At 38.5% G+C, this 25990-nt stretch overlaps 3 protein-coding genes across 4 annotated transcripts; all 3 read right to left on the bottom strand.

Annotated features, from left to right (window-relative positions):
- Positions 1 to 1189: 1189 nt before the first annotated feature.
- LOC128599768 (kelch-like protein 10) lies at positions 1190 to 2013 on the bottom strand. Its single transcript, XM_053611711.1, has 2 exons — positions 1769 to 2013; positions 1190 to 1541 (listed from the first exon to the last, which is right to left on the bottom strand). The coding sequence occupies exons 1-2, from the start codon at positions 1894 to 1896 to the stop codon at positions 1298 to 1300; spliced, it is 372 nt and encodes a 123-aa protein (XP_053467686.1). The 5' UTR covers positions 1897 to 2013; the 3' UTR covers positions 1190 to 1297.
- Positions 2014 to 5146: 3133 nt separating this feature from the next.
- On the bottom strand, positions 5147 to 14641 carry vsig10l (V-set and immunoglobulin domain containing 10 like). Of its 2 annotated transcripts, XM_053611717.1 has the most exons (9): positions 14291 to 14641; positions 14114 to 14192; positions 12069 to 12398; positions 11066 to 11338; positions 8950 to 9213; positions 7481 to 7594; positions 7329 to 7372; positions 7098 to 7190; positions 5147 to 6867 (listed from the first exon to the last, which is right to left on the bottom strand). In XM_053611717.1, the coding sequence occupies exons 2-9, from the start codon at positions 14166 to 14168 to the stop codon at positions 6799 to 6801; spliced, it is 1242 nt and encodes a 413-aa protein (XP_053467692.1). In that variant the 5' UTR covers positions 14169 to 14192; positions 14291 to 14641; the 3' UTR covers positions 5147 to 6798. The 2 variants fall into 2 exon arrangements, with proteins under 2 accessions (XP_053467692.1, XP_053467690.1); XM_053611715.1 differs by having other exon boundaries at positions 14114 to 14641.
- A 2562-nt stretch (positions 14642 to 17203) lies between these two features.
- Positions 17204 to 25781, bottom strand: etfb (electron transfer flavoprotein subunit beta). The gene is made up of 7 exons (XM_053611718.1): positions 25652 to 25781; positions 23769 to 23927; positions 22797 to 22955; positions 21513 to 21575; positions 19440 to 19598; positions 18581 to 18793; positions 17204 to 18025 (listed from the first exon to the last, which is right to left on the bottom strand). The coding sequence occupies exons 1-6, from the start codon at positions 25703 to 25705 to the stop codon at positions 18623 to 18625; spliced, it is 765 nt and encodes a 254-aa protein (XP_053467693.1). The 5' UTR covers positions 25706 to 25781; the 3' UTR covers positions 17204 to 18025; positions 18581 to 18622.
- Between the last annotated feature and the right edge of the window lie 209 nt (positions 25782 to 25990).

The raw sequence follows: 25990 nt of genomic DNA, 5'->3' as shown, positions 1-25990 counted from the left end.
CTTTTGGTGAGGGTGACTGGAAAAAGTTTAGAAAATGGTGTGAGGATTTTGACTACAGTGTTAGAATGGACTTCTTTTCCCCGGATGCGTACAGGCGTAAATGGAGCAGTACAACAAGATCTGAAAGACAACTGCCACGGGTGTGCGATCGATCAGATGAGTACTATCTGCACCTAAGCACCTACAGATTGCTGAAAATTTTTTAAACCACGGTTCAAATACACGTTGGCAAGAGGTCTGAAATTGTGTGGTATCAATCACACTCCATCCCTGGAAAAAATGCAAGGTATTGCCGAAGCCATCGAGACGAGCCTCACATCAAAACCGTGCTGAACGAGGTCAAAGAGAAAACACTTGTGTGTATCGAGTTTTATCTTACATGCTTTGAATGTAAAACTAATCATGTGTCTAAACCTGTGTGCGATTTAAAATTGTTTAGAAAGGAAAACGTTAGTTTGATTGAATGCGTAACACCATGCTCACGTGGTCTGAGATTAAATGCTTAATCTACACTTGCGTTGGATCGTTCTTGTCTTGACACTCGAAAAATGAATGAACGATTGGTGAAGAATATATTATACGCCGTCAGAACCTGGTTCGTATGCTGGCGTTGAGAGTTTTTCAAAGAGCTATCGTTGAGAAAATAGCTAACCTATTTTTAGCCTCACACCTCCAGGGTCGGGCGTTCGATTCCCACCGTGGCCCTGTGTGTGCGGAGTTTGTATGTTCTCCCCATGCTGCGGGGGTTTCCTCCGGGTACTCCGGTTTCCTCCCCCAGTCCAAAGACATGCATGGTAGGCTGATTGGCAAGTCCAAAGTGTCCGTAGTGTATGAATGGGTGTGTGAGTGTGTATGTGATTGTGTCCTACGATGGATTGGCACCCTGTCCGGGTGTACCCTGCCTTGTCCCCGATGCTCCCTGGAATAGGCTCCAGATTTCCCCGTGACCCTGAAAAGGATAAGCAGTATAGAAAATGGATGGATGAAAAAACATGACATTGTTCTCTTTGCTACGGGTACGGGGCTAAAAGCAAGATGTGGATTTGTAATAAAGTTTTCTGAGGTTTTTTGTGAGTCATGGTTCAAACGATCATTGATTTTGAAATGACTCTTAACAGCCTCAGATGTTTTAGCGCCCCCTCAGTTCTCGGGAACGGTTCTACGAATAAACTCGTTTGAAATAAAACAACCGGAGACAGAGGTTCTGCCAATGGAGTGTGGTTTATTAGCGTTTTGTTTTTTTTTTTTTTTTTAAAAAAAGCTCCACGTCTAGAGAAGGTCTTCGTACGCGACGGTGTCAGTTGGGAAGCACGGTTATCTCACAGCAGCTGAGATGTTCTGTCAGGAAGTCGCAGCAGTTGCGAACAAGGTCTCGCATGAGCAGGTAATCGGCCATGACCAACAGAGCCTGCACATTATCAGAGGTGACTCGAACATCCTGGGTGTACATGTAGTGGATTATAAGCTCCATGATGTCTGGAGATACATTCGAGAAGGTGTACACCGTCTGATCCGAGCGGGCCTCTTTCGTGAACAGGGCTCTGGAATATCAGGAAGAGGAAACATATTAGGAACAACAGTTTTCTCTATAGTCTATAATCTATAGTATAGTTATTAGCTACTGTATTATATATATATATATATTTTTTTTAATTACCCAGTTTTCTCTTTTTAGACACATCATTCCATCCTTCACTCATCTGCTGTATAGTTTTGCCCACTAGCTAACACTTTTAAGAATAATTGGGATTTTTTTTCTTTCTTTTACCTGAAATACGGGCTGCGCGCGCACAGGATGATCTTATGGACCTTGAATTCCACCTTGTCCACTCTGAGGACCACGTCGCACTGCTCCTCCTTCAACCGCATCTCGTTCAGCACATCGTACCGTGTCATGTCTTCACTCGTCTCTCTCTCAGAACTTGTAGGCGAATCTGTAGTTTTCTTCGTCAAAGGCCGTGATGATGAGCGTTCACACAGGGCTGTTTAATAAAGACCGAAACTTCTAGAATTCCAGAGTCACGGAATTCCAGCGTTCTTAGAACCAGCTGACGTCATAGTGGAGGAGCTCAGAATCAACGGTAGCTTTATTTATTTATTTATTTATTTATTTATTTAGAGGGGATATTGTTTTATATTTATTCTTATTCTTATTCTTATTATTGCTGTACTTTTTTTACGGTGAAAATTCGCATATTTACAACGAACTTGCGTTGAGTATGGGCGCAACCAATTGTACAATTGGGGGGGGGGATGGGGGGCACACACTTATTTTCCTTAACAAACGGAAATATATTAAAAAGGAATAGACATAAATAAATAGAATAGATGAAGAAAAGACATAAGTTGGCAGGGTTCATTAAAGGGGGACATATAGAAAATATTTTGTACTGTATATTGGGGGGGACAGATTGGTATTTTCTCAACATTGTGGGACACACGACCCCCCCCCCCCCCCCTCCAAAGAATGCATGGTTACGCCCATGGCTTTACGTCACTAAGCTGTGGCCTGAAACTACATGATTTCATGATTAGTGTTTAATTTACGTTGCCCAACATCAAACACAGTATATTATAATGACATTGATATTATAATAAACCTGGAAGCACCACATTCACCTGGCTAAATATATTACACAACTTTGCAGATTTTATTTATTTATTTATTTATTTTTACATTTTTACTTGTAAAAAAAAAAGAAAGAAAGAAAACAGAATTCTCATTGTTTTAACATACAGCACGCCATGTTTGCTCTTGCTGCAATCAGTCTTAACTCTTGAAAAATAATAAATGAATAAATCCAGTCATTATATCTAGCAATTAGATAAAAACTATTCTACAGGAGGCTCAAACACGAAGACAAGAAATTCACATTTAAGTGTCACGCAAAAGATCGTAAAAAACAGTTGCACTTTTGTGTGTGTGTATGTGTGTGCGTGCGCGTGCGTGCGTGTGTATGTGTGTGCATGTGTGTGTGTGCGTGCGTATGTGTGTGTGTATATGTGTGTATGTATGTGTGTTCGTGCGTGTGTGTATGTGTGTGTGTGCATGTGTATGTGTGTATGTATGTGTGTGTGCGTGCGTGTGTATATGTATGTGTGTGTGCATGTGTGTGTATGTGTGTGCGTATGTATGTATGTGCGTGCGTATGTATATGTGTGCGTGCGTGCGGGTATGTACGTATGTGCGTGGGTGTGTGTGTGTATATATATGTGTGCAACAGATTACAACAAACCTTTATTGTAATAAACCATTATCCATTTTTAACCTTCACCTTTTAAGAAAATGACAGGCGGTGATGACCTTTGACCTGCCAAGAACATTATAATTATTGATGACCTTTGACCTAGACCTGTCAAAACCAATTATCCAATTAGTGATATGAACCATGCAAACTATCTCTCTCTCTCTCTAATAGTTATCAAGTCTAATCATTGTATAATAAGAGCATTGGTTTTTGACTGGTTTAGAGAACGCAGTCCGTGTTCACTGATGGAACTGCAGATGATTGGGAGACTTTTGTGTACTTCTAATCTAAAAACGTCTAATCAGTGCCAAGTTCAGCTTCCTGTGGGATTCAGAGATGAACGTATGATTGATGTGAATGACTGAGGCATTTCAGGTTAAGAGTAGACCGCACACTCACAGCAAACTTCTCTATTGTCAAGTGTACAGGCAAGCTCTGGGGAAATGACCTAAAATGGGGAAACCCTAAATTGTCTTCCAACATTTTCTCCCACGTTGTCACACGTGATCTACAGTAGGAACAGCACTGTCAATCTTCAGCATTGTCATCTGCAGCATCTGTGGCCAGGAGACTAGAGATCTAAGGTTCTCTGAATGGGAGTGATGGCATGCATCACCTCACAATACATCACCTCATGGTTAAACATTCAGTACTGAGAGGAAAATAAAACTAATCGCAAGACTCAAATAATAATTTGACTTGAGATGCGAGGACAAAACAACACAGGCCAACAATTTCCGAAGGGCAAAAACATGCTGCGCAACATTAGAAATTTGTTAGAAGAGGATAATAATCATAAACTCGTTGTTTCTCTTAGTCTGGATTAATTAGCTTGCTATACGTTATTGTGTTACATTAGCTACCACTTGTCAGTTATGTTTCCAAGGAACAAAACATGGGACTAGGCAGCATATCGGAGCTTTTATTTGTTCAAGATTTATAGAGTATCTTTGAAATAACAAGGCAGCCTGTGTCATTGGTAATGTGTAAACAGAACATCCTCAGACACTCACGGGTCACGTGAATTCTTGTGTTGTCAGAGCTGTCGTAGCTGATCTCGTTAAGAGCCGAGCAGCAATAATGCTCACTGATGCTAACCAGAGTGTTAGTGAGTGTCAGTGAGCAGAATATCTGTCTCCCTGCACCTGGAACCAGCTGTAGGACAGGACTGCAGGGAACACAGGAGTTACACAGGACAGCATGACAGACTGTCCGTTCTGGAGGTGCTGACACAAAACAAAATGGATTGTGTGTCAGAAAAGGATATCAGTTTGAGAACAGTTAAAGAAAGACGCCATCATGTTCCAACCTCACCTCTCTCTACCACTTCAGTATTTTTCTTTTATATGATATAATATCAGTGAATAGGCAAATAAATAAACGGACTCTTCTCTCTGTTAATAATCATTATACCACAGCATTGATGAATGCTCGATTCTGATTGGTCAGAAGATGTCGATTAATGTTTTATAACAGCAGCTTTGACAATAGTTCTGGCCACGAGGTTTATATTAATGTGCTCTTTCTAACATGTTATTGTATCTATAGTAACAACTTAATGTATGTATTAAGAATAATCATCATTACATTATTTTTTACATTATTTAAAAAAAAACAAACATATTTAACTGTTTAAGGGTTAATAATCATTAGTGCAGGTTATATGTTGCTGTCAGAATTTTTACATTCAATAATGATAATGAGTCTTTATTGGTCACAGCACAGTGAAATTCTTTTCTTCGCATACCCCAGCATGCCAGGAGGTTGGCGTCAGAGCGCAGGGTCAGTAATGATACGGCGCTCCTGGAGCAGAGAGGGTTAAGGGCCTTACTCAAGGGCCCAACAGTGGCAGCTTGGCAGCGCCAGGGCTTGAACCCCCGACCTTCCGATCAGTAACCCAGAGCCAAGTCATGTATTTTACATTTCTACATTATTAAATAAACGTAAAAGAACATTGCTATGCTTTTACAAACACTGGCATGGGCTTACCTTGGAAAATGAAGCAGAAGTGCATACTATAAAAGACCAGATATCACTGAATCCATGGCCATGAAGTCAGATTGAGCCAAAATGATTGACAATTTCCAATTATGTACTAAATAAGCTTTGGATATTTTTTCAAAGTTAAAATGAATACCTCGTGCTTTGTTCTATGGAGTTTTTTCCTCCTGGTAATTTCCCTCCAGTTGCACAGAGTGACTAAAATGAGCATTTACTCTGGACACAAGCTGCATACTTCAGAACTTGAGAAGATTTGTATGTGAATCGGTCCCTGAGTTTTCTACATACATTAATTTCAACATTTTTTTTTTTCTGTGCTGTTTCCGATTTTCCAATATTCACTTTTTCCAGGGTAAAAAAAACCCTTACAAAAGGAGTCTAGCCAGCATAGAAACTACGGTATACTATTACTGAGAGAGAAAAAAAAAAAAAAAAACCACAAGGACATTCAGTTATAAATAAAAACACAAGGTGTGTAGGAAACACCCATACCACTAAAACAGCGGAAACGAATTTCGAACACACTATACACCACTGCATACACATACAGAATTCATTTATATATGTAGTTTATTTATTTAAAAAAAATCAACTTAATAAAAATACATCAATTCACAAGGTAAAAGTGCATATTAAGCATCTTTTTGTGTTTATCGAGTCATTCACGGTCTGTGGCTTAAAAGGAGGAGGTTGCAGAGCCGCAAATGAACGTTAAGAGTGTGTGTTTTGGGTTAACGGCCAGCTTGTTGAAATGTCGAACAGTTATTTGGTCCTACATTTAAGGTACAGCTGAGGCTATGATTTTACGTACACCTTGAAGAATCTGCAAAATGTTTAGAATTGAAAAAAAAAAAAAAAAAAAAGACAGAGAGATCATAAAAATTGCATTTTGTTTTGCCCTGAATAAACTATTTCACATAGCAGATATTTACATATAGTCCACAAGACACAATAATAACTGAATTTACACAAATTAACCCGTTCAAAAGTTTACACACTTGTCGTCACCTGGATGATCAACGACTGTGTTTATATTTTGTGAGAGTCGTTCACGAGTCCCTTGTTTGTCCTGAGCAGTTAAACTACCCACTGTTCTTCAGAGAAATCCTCTAGGTCCTGCACATTCTTTGCTTTTCCGGCATCTTCTGCATATTTGACCCCTTTCCAACAGCGGCTATATGATATTCAGATCCATCTTTTCACACTGAGGACAACTGAGGGACTCGTACACAATTATTACAAAAGGTCCAAACATTCACTGATGCTCGAGAAGGCAACACGATACATTAAGAGCCGGGGGGGTGGGTGGGGGGTAAACTTTTGAACTGGATGTTCAATTTTTTAAAAACATTTTGCGGATTCTGCAAGGCGTATGTAAACGTATGACCTCGACTATAATTTCTCTAAATTACAATGAATAAAGCAGGAAATGATTAAAGCTTGGGTTGATGATGAATAGTGTGTGAGGTAGATCTGAACAATGCCAGGTCTCTTATCAAATGTCTTTAGGACATGGAAAAATATTACTGGTCACCGAGTTGAGGTTGTATTACACCGTAGTGGCCATTCGGACAGGTGGAATTCCTAACGGCAGCCAGCCTGAACGTTCACTCTGCGCCTGGAAACCAAATGAATGAATAAATAAACAAATAAATAAATAAATAAATAAACAAACAAACAAACTCAGTACGACTTCCACCTTTCATAATTTTGCAGTGACTTAAAAATCTTTACATTTTTATTTTTGAACAATTCAAAAGTTTTTTTAAAAGAACCGTGAGCTACAACCGCATCATCATTTAGCAAGCGAAGTGAAATGAGAGAACAGGTGGAGGTGAAATCCAGCACCTGGTGATGGTGGGGATTGTAGGGTGGAGGCAGTTTAAAGCCGCTGGTCAGCAGGTGCTGAGGTTTGGTCAGTTCAGGCTGACTGATAACCGCCTACAGAAAAGAGCACACCTCTGATCTTTAAATCCAGTTAGTTAGCAAGATGTTTGCATTAATGCTAACTCACTCCTGCTCTCTTTCATTTGTTATTAGTGACGTTAGGAGCTTTGAGGAAGAACTTTGTCAACTTACTTTCTTCACGGCTCCTGCGATGGGATATCTGAGATTTTGAGTTGCTGCTCCATGCACATAGCAGATTAAAGACTTAATTAGTAAGCAAAAAAAAAAAAATGTATTTGTAGTTAAAATTGCAAGATGGATGGATGAGTAGAGATGTCCATTACCTTTCTTTTTATAGCAGTGGAAAGAGAGGTAGATGAGGCCTGCGAAGAGCAGCAGTAGGAGGATGGCGCACGGAACTCCGGCAGCTATACCAGCAATGGCTGACCCGCTAAGGCCTGCACCAAACACACACGTTTTATTTTTACATTTTTATTTGGATCAGCAAAGACCGAACAAACAAATAACAGCGTGTCCCAAAGTGTTTTATTCCTCTTGTACCACAGCAATTTGTCGACAATTAAAATTTGTATTATTAAAGAATTTTTTATCCATTTATAGTTACATAACGTCTACAAAATTAGTTTTTGTTATCACTTACATTATAGCAGCTATGTTGTATATATACACGTAGAAGCTTCTGACCAATCAGAATCAAGAATTCAACTGCTGTGGTATAAATATACAGCACACAATGTTTAAGTCATCATGCACAATGGAGCTCGACACCAGTCTACACGATATGACCATTTTTTGTTAAATCTCTTTAGTTTGTCTTAAAAGATCTATTTTAACTGAAAGGGTTAAATCTTCTAAAGCAGCAACACTGCTTCAAGATGAGTCTCAAATTACTTGCTGAATCATCAACAAAACCACTCCAACTAGCTCACACTGTTTACATCGACAACATGGGCCTCGATCTTTATCACGATCACGGCACATCAGAACAGCAAAACAGGCTGGGACAGCTGAAGATCGGAAAAAAAATAAATAAACATCGCCTGGACTTTTTCCAATCTTCAACCGTCTGGTTTCGACGAGCCTGTAACCAGTGTAGCCTCAGATTCCTGTTCTTGGCGGACATGCCTGGAGCCCGGTGTGGTTTTCTGCTGTTTTAGCTCATCCGCCTCAAGGTTTGACATGTTGTGTGTCCGGAGATGCTTTTCTGCTCACCACGGTTGTAAAGAGCGGTTATTTGAGTTACCGTAGCCTTCCTGTCAGCTCGAACCTTTAATCTGCCCATTCATTTCTGACCTCTCTCATCAACGAGGTGTTTCCAGCTGCAGAACTATCACTCACTTGATGTCCCCCCCCCCCTCGACATTCTGTGTAAACTTTAGACACTGATATGCGTGAAAATCCCAGGAGTTCTGTAATACTGAGTTTCTGTATTACTAAAACAAAAACAAACCAAAAAAAATTGGCACCAACAACCGTGCCACTGTCAAAGTCTCCGAGATCACAAGTTCCTGCCATTCTTATGTCTGATGTGAACGTTATTCAAAACTCTTGACCTGTATGATTTTATGCATTGCACTGCTAACACGTGATTGGCTAATTAGATAATAGAACGAATGAGTGGGTGTACAGGTGTTTCTATTAAAGTGGCCGGTGGGCGTATAGTACCTTTGTGTAGGATTTAGTAGTAGTTAGTAGTATTCGAGGCAACATGTGTGCAGGAGTGATTGAACAGATTTTGTAAAACGTCATAAGAAAAGCACTCATCCTGTCCCCTCACACTAATAAGTCCTACCCAAGACGTTTATGGTGACGTTCCTCGTAATACCCATGCTGGTCCTGCTGTTAACCAGAACACACTTGTAAACGCCGCTCTGGCTCGCCTGAACATGGGCGAGTTGCAGTGTGCCGTTGGAGCTGGGCAGCGGCTGGCCGTTAAACACCCACGAGGCCGAGGGAAGCGGTACACCTTCAGCTCGGCAGGACAGAGAGACAGTCTCTCCAGAAACAAAGGCTGCTTTTGTGGGACTGACCTCCAAAACCGGCTGATCTGGTCCATCTACAGGAGGGAGACAACGAAATGGAGAAGTGTTGGCAGAAATAGCTGTTTTGGCAAAGCTATTTTAGCTAATGAAATAAGGACGCAAGGGTTTGTTGTCACAAAGCAAAGACTCTCGCGCTAACTTATCCTCGAAAATGTTAGCCACATTACTATGTATTCCATTCATAAGGAAAAAAAAAAATTAAGAAAAATATCACAAAAAAGAGTCACTAGGAAAAACACCGGTGTTATTTTGCTTGGATATGTAGCTAGCTAATAGTTTACTAGCTAACACACCAATCAATGATTAGCGAAATTCCATGCTATATAAATCAAATCAATACACGCCACTAAACCCTGACAGAGGAGTGTTGTTAAAAACACATGACCTGTAGATAATGTTAGAAATAATGTAACTAACCTGTTTACGCGTATTTATGAGTTGATGTATTTCTAAAAATATCTAATATTCTAGTCAGAATGCTAACTACATACGGTATGAATGCTAGCATTTGGAAGCAGAAAAGTCTTTAACAGTGTGTTAAAGTTATGAATACCAGCTGTTCTGGGCCATGTAAAGGATGAAGGAAACAAAATGGCTGACTGTAGAAAGGACTAGCTAATGAGAGAAAATTGATAATACTCGCTTTGTTACGTACAACACAGCCTAATTGGTCCTAAAAGATTCTTTTTAAAAATGTATTCCTTTTAAAAGAGCTCCTCAAGAGTTTTTCATTTTAATTAGTTGGACTGTGTAAACAGAAACTATACCGCAAAAGGTCACTAGGAAAAAAAAATAATAATTCTGTGTAATTTATCACATTGTTTAGCTAAATGAAGGTCTGGCTAGCTAACAGGTTAGCAATTAGCGAGATTCTGTACCATAAATCAATACACTCCACTAAACCCTGACAGATGAGGCTATGCTAAACAGATATGATGCTAAACAGATATGATAAATATTAGAATTAATACAGCTCACTTTACATTTTATTTTATTACACAATCATTTTATTGCCATGTCCACAGCCAGTTTAGCCAGTATTAAAATCCGACATATAAACAGTCACAACCTTATCGAGAATGTAAGATAAGAACACAAAAAAAAATAACGTCCATGAACAACAGATCTTTCAGAACAGATTTTACGCATGGTAGCAATTGGGACGTTTCTTAAAACGTGTAATGTTCTAATAAGAACGTGGAATACACGTGATTGCTGGCGAGTGATGGTCAATGTAAGGTGTTGGAACGATTGAGGGAAGACTATGATTGAGAAACATTTAACTTTAACATGGATTCATTAATCCAAGAGTGTAAATACAGTACATTCACAGCTCTACAGCTATTTCCCCACAGAAATGCTAGTTTAAGGTGAACGTTTCAGCCAAATATTACATTTACACTATTTTTAAAAACCTTTTATCCAAATATGTCAAACAGGCAAGACATGTTTGGTGTCTGAAATTTGCTTAAGTTTTGTCCAGGAGCTACAGTATGCCGCTAACAAGTAAGAGAGGCTTACAGGAAGTTAGCATCGCGCTAACTACACGCCAGCATCGTCACACAATTGACTTAAAACATCTGAAGTATCACAAACAGACTTGCTAATGTGGGTTCTGGCACTGTGTCACATACTGACACATAAAAAAAAAAAAGAGATTTGTTTTCCATGTTGTTGAGTTTCACTCTTTGTGAGGATCAGACTCGGTTAGAACATTCGGCAGAAAGTTTAAATGCCGAATTGGAGGTTAGAAACAATATAGTCCCAATTTGAACTGTATATTTAAATAGGTCTTTTAGTGCATTTCCTCCTATAAAATATCCAATTAAACTGAGTCAGTAAAAAAAAAAAAAAAAAAACACTTACACAGCACCGTGATGTTCTCGCTCTGTGTCACGTTACTGAATGGATTTGTGAGCACCACACTGTAGATCCCCGTGTCGTTGTGGTTCGGCTGATTGATGGTCAGACTCTTCGGAGTTATCAGGTACCGAGAACTGTTCACCACCTCCGAGCCTTTAAAGTACCACGTTGAAGTCAAGACCGGTCCTTGCATCGAGCTGTAAGACAGTGTGAACGGCGGTCCTCCCTCTATAACGTCTTGCGAGACCGCGACCACAGAAACGGCTGTGATGATGTCTGTGAACAGAAAATGTTTCCATGTGAGTATGAGTGAGTATACGCATAGGTGGACAAATCATCAAATTATTAGCTAGCCTACAGGACATTTAATTCTTAAAAAGCAATACCCTTCCGATTGGTTTTCACCGAAGAGATGAAGCAACGCGAGCGCGACGGAACGAATGCTTTGCTTTTCAGTGTGGCGTGTTGTCGCAGATGAAAAACCAATACATTGAATTTCAGGCTTTTTTCCCACCCTGGTGTGATTGCATTTCTATCTGGCATGGATTCTTCTCATTGCACCAGAGCGCTTTGTGGTACTGAGAAATACGTGAACCAATTGGAAAATGTTCCGCATAACAAACATTTCAAACTAGCATTTTGTTTTTCTTCTGCTGCTTGGTGGTCGAATGAAGTAAACAAAATTCTAATGACCATTTCATCAACTGCCTGCTGAACCTAATGGACCTCAGGGCAAGCGTTAACGGAAAAACTGATCCATAATCTGCTTGTTTACGATGCTCAGACTAATTATTTCTTCATCCAGGATGCATAACTGTCTAGTGTGAACCCACTTTGAATAATGAATAAACGTAATACAGTAAAACCACAGATGATGTACGGATTTGTACAGAACCTAACCCTTGGCCAGTACTACAGTACATCTTGACTTAGTAGCTTATTATCCACACAGACCCAGCGGAACCACGTTTCAACCAACGGAAAGCAAAGTTTGAGGTGTACTCACTGTACACCGATAGTGTAAAGTTGACTGAAGCTTCATGAGCCCCGGGCTTCACCATCTGCACCGTGTATGTGCCGCTGTAGCTGGCGGGAACCTTGTTGAAGACCAGAGATCCGGTCTGATCGATGGATAAGACATTGCTGTACGCCTGGGCGATGGCTGGAGGAGTGTTGAGGCCTATGGTCCACGTGGCCAGGATAAATGTCCCGTTCAACCACGTCACTAGAGGCTCGGTGACTCCGCTATACGAAACGCCAAGTGTCACGTTGGTGCCCACAAAAGCATTAACCAGCGTAGGTCCATTGGGCCAGATGAATAGTAAACAGTCAGTGCCTGTGATTGCAAAATAAAACATCATGTCTTCCATGGACTCGCACATGCACAATGCTAAAAGTCTTCAGAGCAAGTCAGGACCAAGTCGACCAATTTTTGTTCCTTATCACCAGAGAAATGAATCTCTCATTGTTATATTAATGAAGGACTACTGAATTATAACTCCTTTCTCCTAACACTCTCCGTACTTTCCTTCTTGGTTACAAAAGGGAAGATTAAAATCAATGAAAGTGTGTTATACAACACGGATATTGGCAGTATTATTCTGTTGTTCAGTTGAGATTTGGATGAAACGATTCAGACACTCACAGAAGTTAAGCCATTTCTGAACGGGTGTGTGTTTCCCAGATCAGGTGAAGCTAGACCTACTTTAGGAACACAAAACCTATTCATGGCCAAAGAAAAACCCTTTTTTTTTTATGTTCAAGTGAGCAAATTAGCCTTTTCCCACCAAGCACCATACTTCAAGTTAATCTTTTACTACAGTACATACTATAGATTTGTACTTGAATGTATACGTACCTTACATATAATACAGTTTAGTGACAAAGTTTGCATACCAGTAGAATGAAAAGAAGGAAAATTTACCTTTATTTTTTCTAAATATAGAAAGAATTCCAAGATGTTATAATCCTACAACCCAAAATATAATGTTTAGATCATGTTCAATTGTTTAAATAGTTCATAGCCTTGACCCAAAAAGTGGGGCATACAAATGATTAGAGTTTTAGTATTACTATTTTTTAATCACAACTCACCATTATAAGTGATTAATAATTATAGTTCGAGCCTTACAGTTATTAGCTACTTTATCTGGTCCTTTGAACTGAATGCGTTTTATTACAGTTGAGGTCATAAGTTTACATATGCCTTGCAGAATCTGCAAAATGTTAATCATATATAAGCATTTGTCTTCTGGGAAACATGTAGCTTCTGAAGGGCAGTGCTAAATGGAAAAAAAAGATCTTTAAACAAAATAACAATTTACACCGATCATCCTGTTGAAAAGTTTACACCCCCTGGTTCTTAATGTATCGTGTCGCCTTCTTGAGCATCAGTGAATGTTTGCACCTTTAGTAATAGTCATGTACGAGTCCCTCAGTCGTCCTCAGTGTGAAAAGATAGATCTCAACATCATATAGCCGCTGTTGGAAAGGGGTCAGATATGCAGAAGAACAACCATCACCAAACATAAAAGCATCATGTCGTTGATCATCCAGGTAACGACACACGGTATTAAGAATCAAGCGTGTGTAAACTTTTGTACTGGTTCATTGGTGTAAATTCAGTTATTATTGTGTCTTGTGGACTATATGTAAACATCTGTTATATGAAACAGCTTGTTCAGGGCAGGATTAAATAAAAAACTAAATGCAAGTTTTATGATCCCTCTAAATTAAAAAAAAATTAAATAAAATGACATTTGGCAGATTCCACAAGGCGTATGTAAACGTATGACCTCAACAACTCAAAAACGAGTAGACCTATTAATAATACAAATGAAATAATGTATAATATTTAATAATTAAATACTCTATTAAATAATACAAAGGATATATAATAATTTTGATTTCTATCAAAAGATTTATAATGATTCATATATATTTTTTTAAATATCATTTTTACAGCATTATTTAATTATGATTTATAATAATAATAAAAATACATGATAACAGAAGTGAATGTGTGTGAACAGAGTTGATAAAGTGACTCACCTGTAAAGCTGCACGCGAGCAGAAGTGTTAGACTGGCCACTAGACAATGAGACATTGATGCCGAAAGGTTTGTATGAAACTAAAGAAAGAACAGCAGGGTTCAGCAAAGTAAACTTTAAAGGGTCCACCACTAGAGAAACGACGTCTAACTAAAAACCTCCAGGTCAAAATACTCACGTTTTTCAACAGACAAGGGCAGATGAGTGAGCTAGATAAGGGCTTCTCTACTGTATCGGTTCACGTTAAGCAACTCTTTTAAAGTGAGTCGATTCGCAAGCAGGTATAACGGATCTTTTACGTAATTTTCACTTCGTTTCGGTTGTATTGTATTTGTTTGCTGTTTGTTATATTAATTTGGTATTATCCGACACACACACACACACCCTTCGTATCCTTTTCAGTAGATAATTACACAGTATGAAACGGTGAAGGTGAGTCAAACGAATCGAAACTCGCCTAGTTCGATTCACTTAAGTGAAAGAATCAAAAAACGAATCGCAATCAACATTGCGGGGATGAGAAAGGTGTTACAAGCCCCGCCCCTTTCACGTGCTCATTTGTCTTTCGTTGCATACAAACAATAAACATAATAATAATAATAATAAACATAATAATAATAGTTTTATATGAGACTTGCATGAATATGTATAATACATTATACAGAGAAAAATGCAAAATATAAACGCAATATTAAGATGTAATCATTTTATCAAGAGCACACAGCAATAAAATAAAACACACCACATTTATATTATTATTTTCATAGTAAACCAATACTTTTAGTGTTATAAATTGTGTTATCAAAAGCAGGGATTCCCAAAAGTCTTTATATATAAAGGAAATGAACACTTTTAAGCAAACTGTCTTCCAACAATTTTCATAGCTTATATTATACACTTTTCCCACCCACATAGTCTTTAAGAACACATTTGACAAAAGTAGAACGTATTGAAATCATTTTCACAGCTGGCTCGGGAAGCTGTCGCAAGGTTGCGATGGACTTTAACCGGAAACATGGCGAGCACATCACGCACGACACTGCTGCCAAACTCATCAACAAACTCAAAAAGACCTGAAGTGTTTCGGACCAACCGAGAAGTGGACGTCCACCAACATCCACTGACGAAGACACAACCAACATGCTGCTGGTGAACATACAGGGGATAGAAAAAGTCTACACACACCTGTTAAAATGGCAGGATTTTGTGACGTAAAAAAAAAAATGAAACCAAGATAAATGATGTCAGAACCTTTTCTACCTTTATTGTGAAATTTTAACTTATTAAAGTGAAAAACACATCACAAAAACAAGAATTATTGGGGGATGGGGAAGAGTACAATACCCAGTTTGCAGAAGTGTGCACAATGTTCAGAATCAACCAATCACATTCAAACCTGCCATCAATTAAAATGGCTGATTAACCCCAAATACAGTACAGCTGTTCCTATAGGATTTTCCTGACATCTTCTTGGTAACTGCAAAAGCAATGGGCCACAAAGAGCTTACAAAGCCGGTATGGTGTCTCATTGTTGAAAAATATCAATCAGAAGAGGGTTACAAAAAATTTCCAGGGCATTGGATATACCATGGAACATTGTAAAGACAATAATCAACAAGTGGAGAAAATATGACACGACAGCGACACTACTAAGAACAGGACGTCCTTCTAAAATTGATGAGAGGATCAGGAGAAAACTGGGCAGGGAGGCTGCTAAGAGACCTACAGCAACATGAAAAGAAATTGCAGCAATTTCTGGTTGCACCCTACATGTAACGACAATCTCCCGAATTCTTCATATCTCTGGGCGACGGGGTAGGATGGAAAGACGGAAGCCTTTTTTAACCAAACAATAAATAAAGAAAAATATCTCCCAAAAACCATGTGGAATAATGTGTTATGGTCTGATGAGACCAAAGTTGAACTTTTGGCCATAATACCAAAAGATATGTCTGGCACAAAAAACAAACAAACAAAAAAACACCACCACAGCACATCACCAAAAGAACACCATAACCACGGGGAAGCATCATACTTTAGGGCTGTTTTTTTTTTTTTTTTCCAGCTGGAACTGTGGATTTAATCAGCATGGAAGGAATAACGTTTGGCTCCAAATACCAGTCAATTTTGGTGTCTTCTGTTAGAACACTTAAGGTGAAGAGGAATTTCACGTTTCAGCATGACAACGACCCGAAGCAAATCAACAAAGGAAAGGCTTCACCAAAACAAGATCAAGGTTCTGGAGTCCAGACATAAATACAATCAGATATCTGTAGGGTGACCTGAAGAGGGCTGTGTACAGGAGATGCCCAACCAATCTGATGGAGTTAGAATACTCCTAAATCAAGATTTGCCAAACTGATTGTCTCTTACCCAAAAAAGATTAAATGCTGTGATAAAATCTAAAAAGGTGCTACGTATTAGTTTAGGGGCGTGCACACATCTGCAACCAAGTTATGGTGAATGATTTTATGGGGGAAAAAAGTAAAATAAATGATTCTTATTACCATTTGTGTTATTCCGGAGTTTTCATGACTTAATAATAATAATAATAATAATAATAATAATAATAATATCATTCTAAAATGTGGGGGGAAAAAATAAAAATAAGGAATGAGTGTGTGTAAACTTTTGACCGGTAGTGTATATTTAAATACATTACATTTCACTCATGTTGCTTTGTATTATTTGTACACTAGTGTGACATTTAAAATTTCCTGATGGGGAAATTGTCAGTTAATCTCGTCAGCGAGTCTCAAACATTCTCCCTCACTTAAAAGTACAATCATCTCTGCAAATACATAATCGTGATATAAGAAGGGAGAGATACAGATCACCGAGTGAAGCATGTGAAGTCGCATCACTGACAGGATATGCGGTCCTTTGCTACCGGCAACCCTGTCTTGTCATTCACACCGCGGTTTCGCTCAGCAGGTTGGCCGAGTGTACTGTACACAACTCAACAAGACTGGAGTACACATCAATATACCAGACTGAACTTTTACACTTTGGCCTTTCTCAGTGGAAAGATCTTACGACAATATCGAATCAGCGTTGATGCTAGGAAGAGGAAATACGTGTGAAACGCACATGAAAAGAACAGATTGTTTTTTTTTTATTTTCACAGTTAGATACTGTACAATCAAAACTCAAAACCAGAAGCGTTTGTGGTAAAAAAAAAAAGAAAAAAAAAAGAGCTCATTTCTCTCGTTCTGGCCCATGCTGAGAGACACTCTCTGAAGTATAAACTATTCAAGCTGAAACGGTACTCGTGTGATTTATCTACGGTTCAGACGAGGTTTTTATAGACGGTGTGTGTATTTATTAGAAACGTCCTTTGTTTATAAAGAGTGTAGGATCATAGACACACCCTCGTATCATAAACATCTCGTCTTTCTGACAGGGACGGACGCAGGACGGACAAAATAACGGGAAACCGGTTCGTTTACTTGAATCAGGTAGTGTACAAGTGCTAATCTAGGAAGGTTTCCAATTGAAGTATCTAATAAACATACTGAATACAGCATAAAAAGCAAAAACGCTTCTTCCTCCAGCCGTCAGTCAGAGATGAATACGGATCAGTACCGCTCTGAATTCTGATCATTTAAATATATGATGTGATCAAACAGGAAGCAAAAACTGATCCTAGATCAGCATTCCTTCTCTTTAACGTGAGAAAGTGTCTCTCAGCATTAATCTACACCAGACAGTGTAGTGACACTAGCTGTAACACAGCAGAAAAATTACTACAAAGATGAGTGTGAGAGTTATAAGGACCAGGACGAGAAATAACGATGGAGTCGGGATACAGAACGGAGCGGACACCGCTACAGCCGGCTGGTCAGAGAATCGGTGAAAGTGTCGAACGTCCGTGGGGTTTGAGTCAGGGTTTATGGCGATGAGTAAAATAGATCTGGAAAAGAAAGACAGTCCAGTAAATTCTATGATTTTTTTTTTTTCTTAATTCAAATGCACACAACCATTTTACGTGATTGAATCGAGTTACAGTGACACGATATGTTTTTGTACATCCAACATGATTTGATCGTGTATTTCCAAAGCCCTGAATAACATCGAAATCTGTGCTCTCGCCTGAGCTGAGATTCGAACCCGGGTCTCTGGCATTTCGCTGCTCTATTCTACTGCGAGCGCGTCAATTTAATACGATAGCTCTTCATTCCAGTCAGTGGCAACACTCTCGTAAGATTTCAGAACGTAATCGGTTTACGTTAATACTATGTGAATCGATCACGCTCGCGCTACTCTACATAATTCAGTCTAGTACTTGGAAACTAGTTTAAAATCACGTTTTGATGAGAATATTTTTATTAAATCAGACTGACCACATATTCCATTTTTTTTTCCCTATACATCACTTTATTATCTACACATTAGTTTAACACTGCTACATTATCACTTTATTAATATTAAGAACAATGCTGCTAATTTCTGTCAACACGGCTTTTACCCCAGTGAGTAGGTGCACTAGCTCCACCTCCTCCCTTGGCCTTTATATGCTTCCTGCCTCCTTCAGCTTAGCCACCAGCTCCTCCACCGACTCCACTTTCATTCCAGCCTGCCTCTGTGGCGGCTCGTCCACCCGCAGCACCTCCATCCGAGAGCTCATGTCCACTCCCAGGTCTCCTGGCTTCACGCTGGCGATCTTCTTTTTCTTGGCTTTCTAAAAAAATAAATAAATAAAATAAAAAGTATAAAAACAGCTTTTGTTTACAATCTGGTCCATTCCTATATGAAGCTGTAAATAACAACAACAACAACAACAACTACAACAACATACTTTCTAGACACTGCGTTCTGAAGTGCAAGACCTACCCTTGAGTTTTAATTAAATAAACAATTTATGTCTCATAGGTTTGTTCTTAAACCCCCCCCCCTTTCCTGTTTGCATAACCACCAGCTTAAAAAAGTTCATGTTTCCAGAAAGGCAAGGTCATGTGACATCAAGAGACTTTTTTTTTTTACCTCCTGACCAATCACAATACTTGATACACGTTATGTACCACAATATATAATCTTGCTGAGGTTTTGCTAACAAAGAGCTAACAAGAACCACTATAGGTTCAGAGATTCTTCACCAGCATTTATAAGAATTACAAGAAAAAGGTGTGAAAAGAAAATTATTGCTTTATATAAATATATATAAAAAGAGATTTTATTGACAGCACTCCCACATGACTGATAATGACGATACTTAGAAATGAGGTTATTAGATCACGGTACTCATATTGTTCAGTCATATTTCCCAGACTAATTTTATAATCCAGTGAAGCTGGATGGTGGTATTAGTGTTAATAGAGCTCCTGTACCATGATGTTGGGCAGTGTGGCGTATCGGGGTGTGTTGAGGCGGAGGTCGGCAGTCACCACCGCAGGCGTGTTGATTTTAATGGTCTCCAGTCCTCCGTCAATCTCTCGCACCACTTTCAGTTTATCTCCCTCGAACGTCACCTCGGAGGCGAAGGTCCCCTGCGTTAAAGAAAACGGATCGGTTCTTTACAGCACACGGTTCAGCGATCCTGATTACAAACGCCGTTTCTCTGTTTCCTCTGCAAGCTATCTACAGCTCAGAAATATTGTACAGATTTGACACAACAACAGGTGATCTGGTGATCTTCGGGCTTGTAGGGGACACGCTTGTGAAGCTCTGCTCCGACCTCTGCTGGATGAACTACAGAAATACACGTGGAAAAAGGAAAGGGCTTCTCTTCAAATACTGAACATAGGACAGAATGGCTAAAGGTCACAGTTTACTGAGAGGATAAGTACTTCTGTTCCGATAGCAAGCGATCAGATCCCCTGTACAAATCGACACATTTATATCCTTAGACATTATAGGGTCTTATCTTGTGTCGTATTTTCTACATGATATGATGTACTACATATCAGTTTTTTTTTTTTTTTATCTTACTGCTATAATTCTGGTATGGTCACCTCTGATAAGGATACATGTACCCTGTAATTGTAATCTAAAACACTAGCTAAATAAAAATTAAGAGCAAATGTATCCAAGAATTCAGAAGCCTTACAATCTAGTACTGAACTATTATCGTGTAATACAAAAGCCTGATAATATTGTATACTTTTACAAAAATACTGTAAAATTTAGTAACTGCCCAACATTATACTGTATATACACACACTCTCTCTCTCATATATATATATATATATATATATATATATATATATATATATATATATATTTAAATACCACAGTATGGACGAATGCTCAAGTCTGATTGGTCAGAAGGTTAACCATTAACCAAAGGTTAACCAGAAGGCGTTATTTTTGTATAACAGCACGGTTATACACTGTTATGGTTGGAACATGAATGACCGGTTAATATTTAATTTGCATGTTCTAATACATTACTGTTTCTATAGTAACAGCTCATACACAGGGACTTTTACAGCAGACGCTCTACATAATCTAAGACTAATAATAAACCCGGATCTCGATTATGTTTTAACGGGGAAATCACAGGCCTTGTGTGTGTGTGTGTGTGAGTGAGAGAGAGAGAGAGTGAGACTGTTTATCACAGCTTTAACATAAGTAAGAACAGGAACTAACTTGTCTCTCGGATGTTCCACAACACTAAATCGAATAATAAACTGTTAAAACGTAGGACGTGTCATACATACATGATTAAACAGTGTTATCATTGGCAAATCCCTGTGGTATAAGCAGGATAACAAACTCCAGACTGTGCTGTTTATATGAAAATTATGTACTTCTGGGGGTAATTATGCACTCCACCTGTGCGTCTTGCCACGTCACACCACCCAGGCGTGCATTATTTTCATATAAAAGCTTGCGTGTTATTCCTAACATATTTAATTATATAGTGCTTTTTTTTTTAAACTAGATCCTTCATATAAGTTACATTAAAAATAATTGCAACATACTATATTTGATATAACAATATCAAATAATACTGCCTAAATTATGTATACAATACATTACCATTATTATTAGTACTCATAGTATCACTAAATATATATAATATTTTCATCCTTCACATATTTATAATAGTGCATTTTCTTTATACTACACACACACACACATATATATACTATAAGTACAGGTTTTGTATACGTATACAGCTTATAACATGGTAATTACGTCCTTACAGCTCTTATGTTAATAAGTGTGATTGTGTGTACTGTGGTCCGTTCTGATAAATTCTTAACACATCTAAACGTAAATGGCGAATACATGAGATTCTGATTCAAGCGTAAACAAATGTCACAACACAAAGAAACAACCCATATGGAATTCCCACATGTTGTAAACAGAGAAAATAAGATAATACGCTCTCCGTGTGTGCGTGCGTGAGAGTGAGAGAGAGAGAGAGAGAGCGCAAACAAAAAGCACATACACACCTGGGGCCAGTCCAACAGAGCGGCCGTCATCTGACCCGTCTGATTACAGTCGTCATCGATAGCCTGTTGCACAACAAACACACAAAGAACGTGCTTCACTTAACCTTCACGGAGCTCGTATAAACCTACACGGAACCAAAGCGACATCATAAGCGCTTGAAACATATTAATGATACATTATCCACGAGATCATGGAAGAGTTCATTTAACCTGCCCACGCTGTAAAGATAAAGTCCCTATGAAACTCTGTCAACTCGTATACCAGGCAATATACAGCATGTTAGCAATTCCAGGAATTGTATTCTTTGCTGAAACGCTGTGTAAACACCCAAAATGTAATATGTAATATAATGAACTTGTAAAAACAAACAAAAAAAAAACCCTTTTACATTACACGTCATAAAAACACTTACGGTTATTTTTTATTTTATCACACCTGAAGCCTTTGACCTGCTTCACTCTAAAGCTCGTATATCATGGGTATGTAATGAGACCATTCGTTATTGATTTTTTAAATTTTTTTTTTATAAATACTATGAAGGCATATTAAAGAAAAACTGTTTATTGCACATAAGTGTATACATTTTTGTACATCACTTCGCTCAATGCAAGAAAAAAAAACAAATCCAAATCATTTCTAATTCATGTTGCACTTTTAAGATTTTTGATTTTTGATATATTTTAAGACTATTGATTATCATGACAACAGTCACGACGACGGCAGAAAGTGTTGCACTAATCTAAACAAAACAAAACAAAAAATGGCACTCAAGAGCGTGTTTAACATCGCTGTGCGGGAAATCGTTAAACATTGCAGTCGAACTAGGAAACTGGATATTATTATTATTATTATTATTATTATTAAATTCGTTTTAACACCATGTAAGCAGCCAGGCTATTCACATGTCGAACAAAAAGGTTCATCAATAAATATTTAAAATATTAAATAAGACGCTTAAAATTTATACAGGATAAAAACTGTATAATCTGTTCAGATGGTACTTAAAAAAATAAATAAATAAATAAATAAAAAAATATTAAACAAGTCTGGATAAAAGTATATCGGACAGCAGATAGTGAGGCTCTCGTGTGCCACCTAGTGGACACCGAGATGATATGTAAGTCAGTATGTGAAAAATGCAGTGTGCACGTACACGTGGTCACTGAAATACATTTGCACCTTTAGAGAACTAGAAAGCTGCAATGTGAAGCCACTGGCGCTTCCTCTACACTCTCAGCACCCTGTGAGCTCCATTTTCTGGAAATCCCTTTCAAAAACGCTACCTGTTTCCCGAGGATGATGAGGGAAGCGTCCTCGTTCTTGGCCAACGCGGCGAGGATCTTGGACACCTGCAGAGGCCCGAGAGACTCGTAGTCCTTTCCGGAAACCTCCACGTGAATGCCGCGGTCTGCCCCCATAGCCAGCGCTGTACGGATGGTCTCCTGAACATACACATTTCAGCAGTTAGTCGAGTCTGATGAAACTAACACAACGTGCATGGATGCATATCAGACTGAGTGTTTGTTAGAACATTTAAAAAATGCTGATCGTGGATCAAACAGGGAATGGGATGTGTTACAATATATATACTGAAGAATAGAGGTGGACCGGGCGGTACCTGCCGATAAACGATTAATCAATCGACCGATAATTATTAAAAATGATACTGAATGACAACATAACACTCAATTAAAAATATAGCTGAATTTTATTACAAAAATAAACAGTACTGATTGTATGGTGAAAATGTACTGTACTGTTTGAAAATGAAATAAATATATAAATATTACATGTTGTGTCTTGGAAGCTTCAGCAGAGCATTAAACATGAAGGAATTTCTTCCACCACAGTAATGTTGTAAACTGTTTTTCCAAAATTGCAATACTTTTCCAAACACCCTTCATTGAGATTACACAAAATGGGTTTAAGTCAAATCCTCCAGAATGTACGTAAGAAATAGATACAAGTGAACCAAAATGTTTAGAACTTTTAATGTAATTTGGGGAAAACAACGGATATAATGGGAACAGGCCAATCTGGATCACACGAATATATTTAGCAAAACATATTGTGTTACAGTTATTATTATTAACACTGTCTGATATCGACTGTAACTCAAATCTCATCTTATAGTAATTTACAGTCTTATAGTAACGGCATCACCAAAACACATGCGCCTTTAATAAAGCGCTCGTTTAAAGCCCTGGACAAATAAATACAAAGGTTCAGGGAGTTAGAAATGCCGAATGTGTTACCTGGACTTGCTGAGGTCCACAGCTTACAGCCACAACCTCCTTCACCAGTTTCTTCTCCTTCAGTCGGACAGCCTCCTCCACTGCGATCTCACAGAAAGGGTTCATCGAGTGTTTCACGCCATCCGTAACCACGCCGGTTTTGTCAGGCTTGACTCGGATCTGAGAGAGAGAGAGAGAGAACAATAAATCATGTATAATATTAGTTCTCAGATGCTCCTAATTCGATACTACTGTGGATTTTTGGAGAAACTTCCCTTGAGGATTCCCAATTAAAAGGATTTGTGAACCTGATTACTCAGAAGGTGTTGATTCATTTTCTCATTCACAAGGACTTGAAACAGGGACTACTGCTGAAACATTATATGCAACTATAAACGGATAAAAATGACCACACGATGTTAAACAAAAACAATAAATTGTCCTAATAAATTTGGCACAAAAATGATGACGCGCAAAACAGCATCCTGTACAACTACGTGCAATATTTTAAATGCTCACTATCGGTGTTGTATATCGCAATATATTGCAAAATTGTTGTTACGCGTCTACGTGCCGTCCAGGCTGACTTTGATCGTGTCCCAATCTTGTCATCAAGCAGATAGCAGCAGATCGAAAAAAATAATAAAATAAAAAAATTCACCTACCAGTGGTCTGGAAGAAAATCAAGAACCACAAGAAGAGTCAAGTAATCGGTATTCCAGCTTTAATACAAGTTGAGGTGAGGATTATTTGAAGAAAGTCACTTTTTTTTTTTTTTTTATAATTTATACAATACTGATTCATAATTTCATATTCGACAGTGCTGGTGAATTCTCCATTCTGGTTGGTCAGAAGGTGTTGATTCATTTTCTATAACAGCAGGTATGACAAGAGTGCAGCTTGCAGGAAAATCGCAGGTTTATTTTAACACGCTTGTTCTAAACGTAATGGTTTCTATAGTAACAGCTTACACGGGGACTTTATTACGCTAATAAAAATGTGTAATTGCTGGCAAATTGTGGTAGGAGATGTGCCGTTATAGAAAAGTAATCAACTTCGAAGTAGTATTAGTCGAAGCAGTGTCATTGATTATTTCCCCAGAACCGCACACCCCAAACTGTTTTATTCCTTACATAACATAACATAACATGGCAGATCTACTGGATTATTCAGTCTATAATGAATAGATAGACTTATCTATTCAATATAACATACGATGTTGCCAGGTTGATAGGAATCCCTGTCTAACAGGGTCTGGTTTTTAATATTATCACACTAGACATACAGAGTAGATATATAGATGAGGACTAATTATAAATAATAGTATAATAATGTGTTTTTTTTATGTAAATGTGTTTACTCCGTTTTACTGACGCACGAAAGATTTAAAAAGGGCATTAGTTTGAAGGTATTAGTCCAAATATGGCAACCCTAATGAAGACACCCCCCCAAGATAGGAACACTTGCTAGCCAAATGTCATAATTATGACAGCTGAATTACAGCTAAACAAAATGTAAACATTCTGTATTAAAGTTTATAACCCTAAATATGGAGATAAATTTTATTTAGTTATCTCTCCGTCCAAACACGTTCCTATCCGCGCTGACCTTGGTTTGAAGTTTATCCTGCCTTTAACCGTCTTGCCTGCAAGCAAAACTAGGCTAAGGCCCAATCACAAATAACTCCGTATCTGCCACAGAAGTGCACTACACACGCGAGAAAATGGCGGCGTCTGCACCCTTTAGTAGTGCACTACGTTACTTTTTGGAATTCCACCCGGGGTTAACTCGGTTAACCTGCCAAACAGCTGGGTTCAAGTTAACCGTCTGGAAGATAAATATTTTAAAAGTGATGCATTTCTTTCCAAATTAAGAAACAGACGGTAAAGAGAGGAGACGTGTACCTTTACGGCGTAGTCAATAACCCGCTTAACTCCGACTAGAACCCGGCCGGTCATAGTGGCAGCACTCGGCTAGCTGAAGAATCACAAACCGGAGTGGAAACGCAGTCGGAAGAATATCAGTGCAACACCATAAGAGGCGGGACCATGGAACAAACGCCTACATGTTCAGCCAATGAAATTCCAGAAAGCAGAAAGCGAGCCAATCAAATGGTCTACATAACAACTATTGCTGCGTGTTGCAGGCTACACAAATCTAGCAGAAACCTCGTCTATTTAAAGTTCCGTGTCTGCTATCTAGGTTAAAGGTTACTAGTGGGATTTCTATGCTGTAAGAAAACA

Source organism: Ictalurus furcatus, chromosome 23 (genome assembly GCF_023375685.1).
Source record: "Ictalurus furcatus strain D&B chromosome 23, Billie_1.0, whole genome shotgun sequence".
Taxonomy (NCBI): domain Eukaryota; kingdom Metazoa; phylum Chordata; class Actinopteri; order Siluriformes; family Ictaluridae; genus Ictalurus; species Ictalurus furcatus.
The sequence above is the reverse complement of the archived record's forward strand: the minus strand, read 5'-3'. Positions and strand labels throughout refer to the sequence as shown.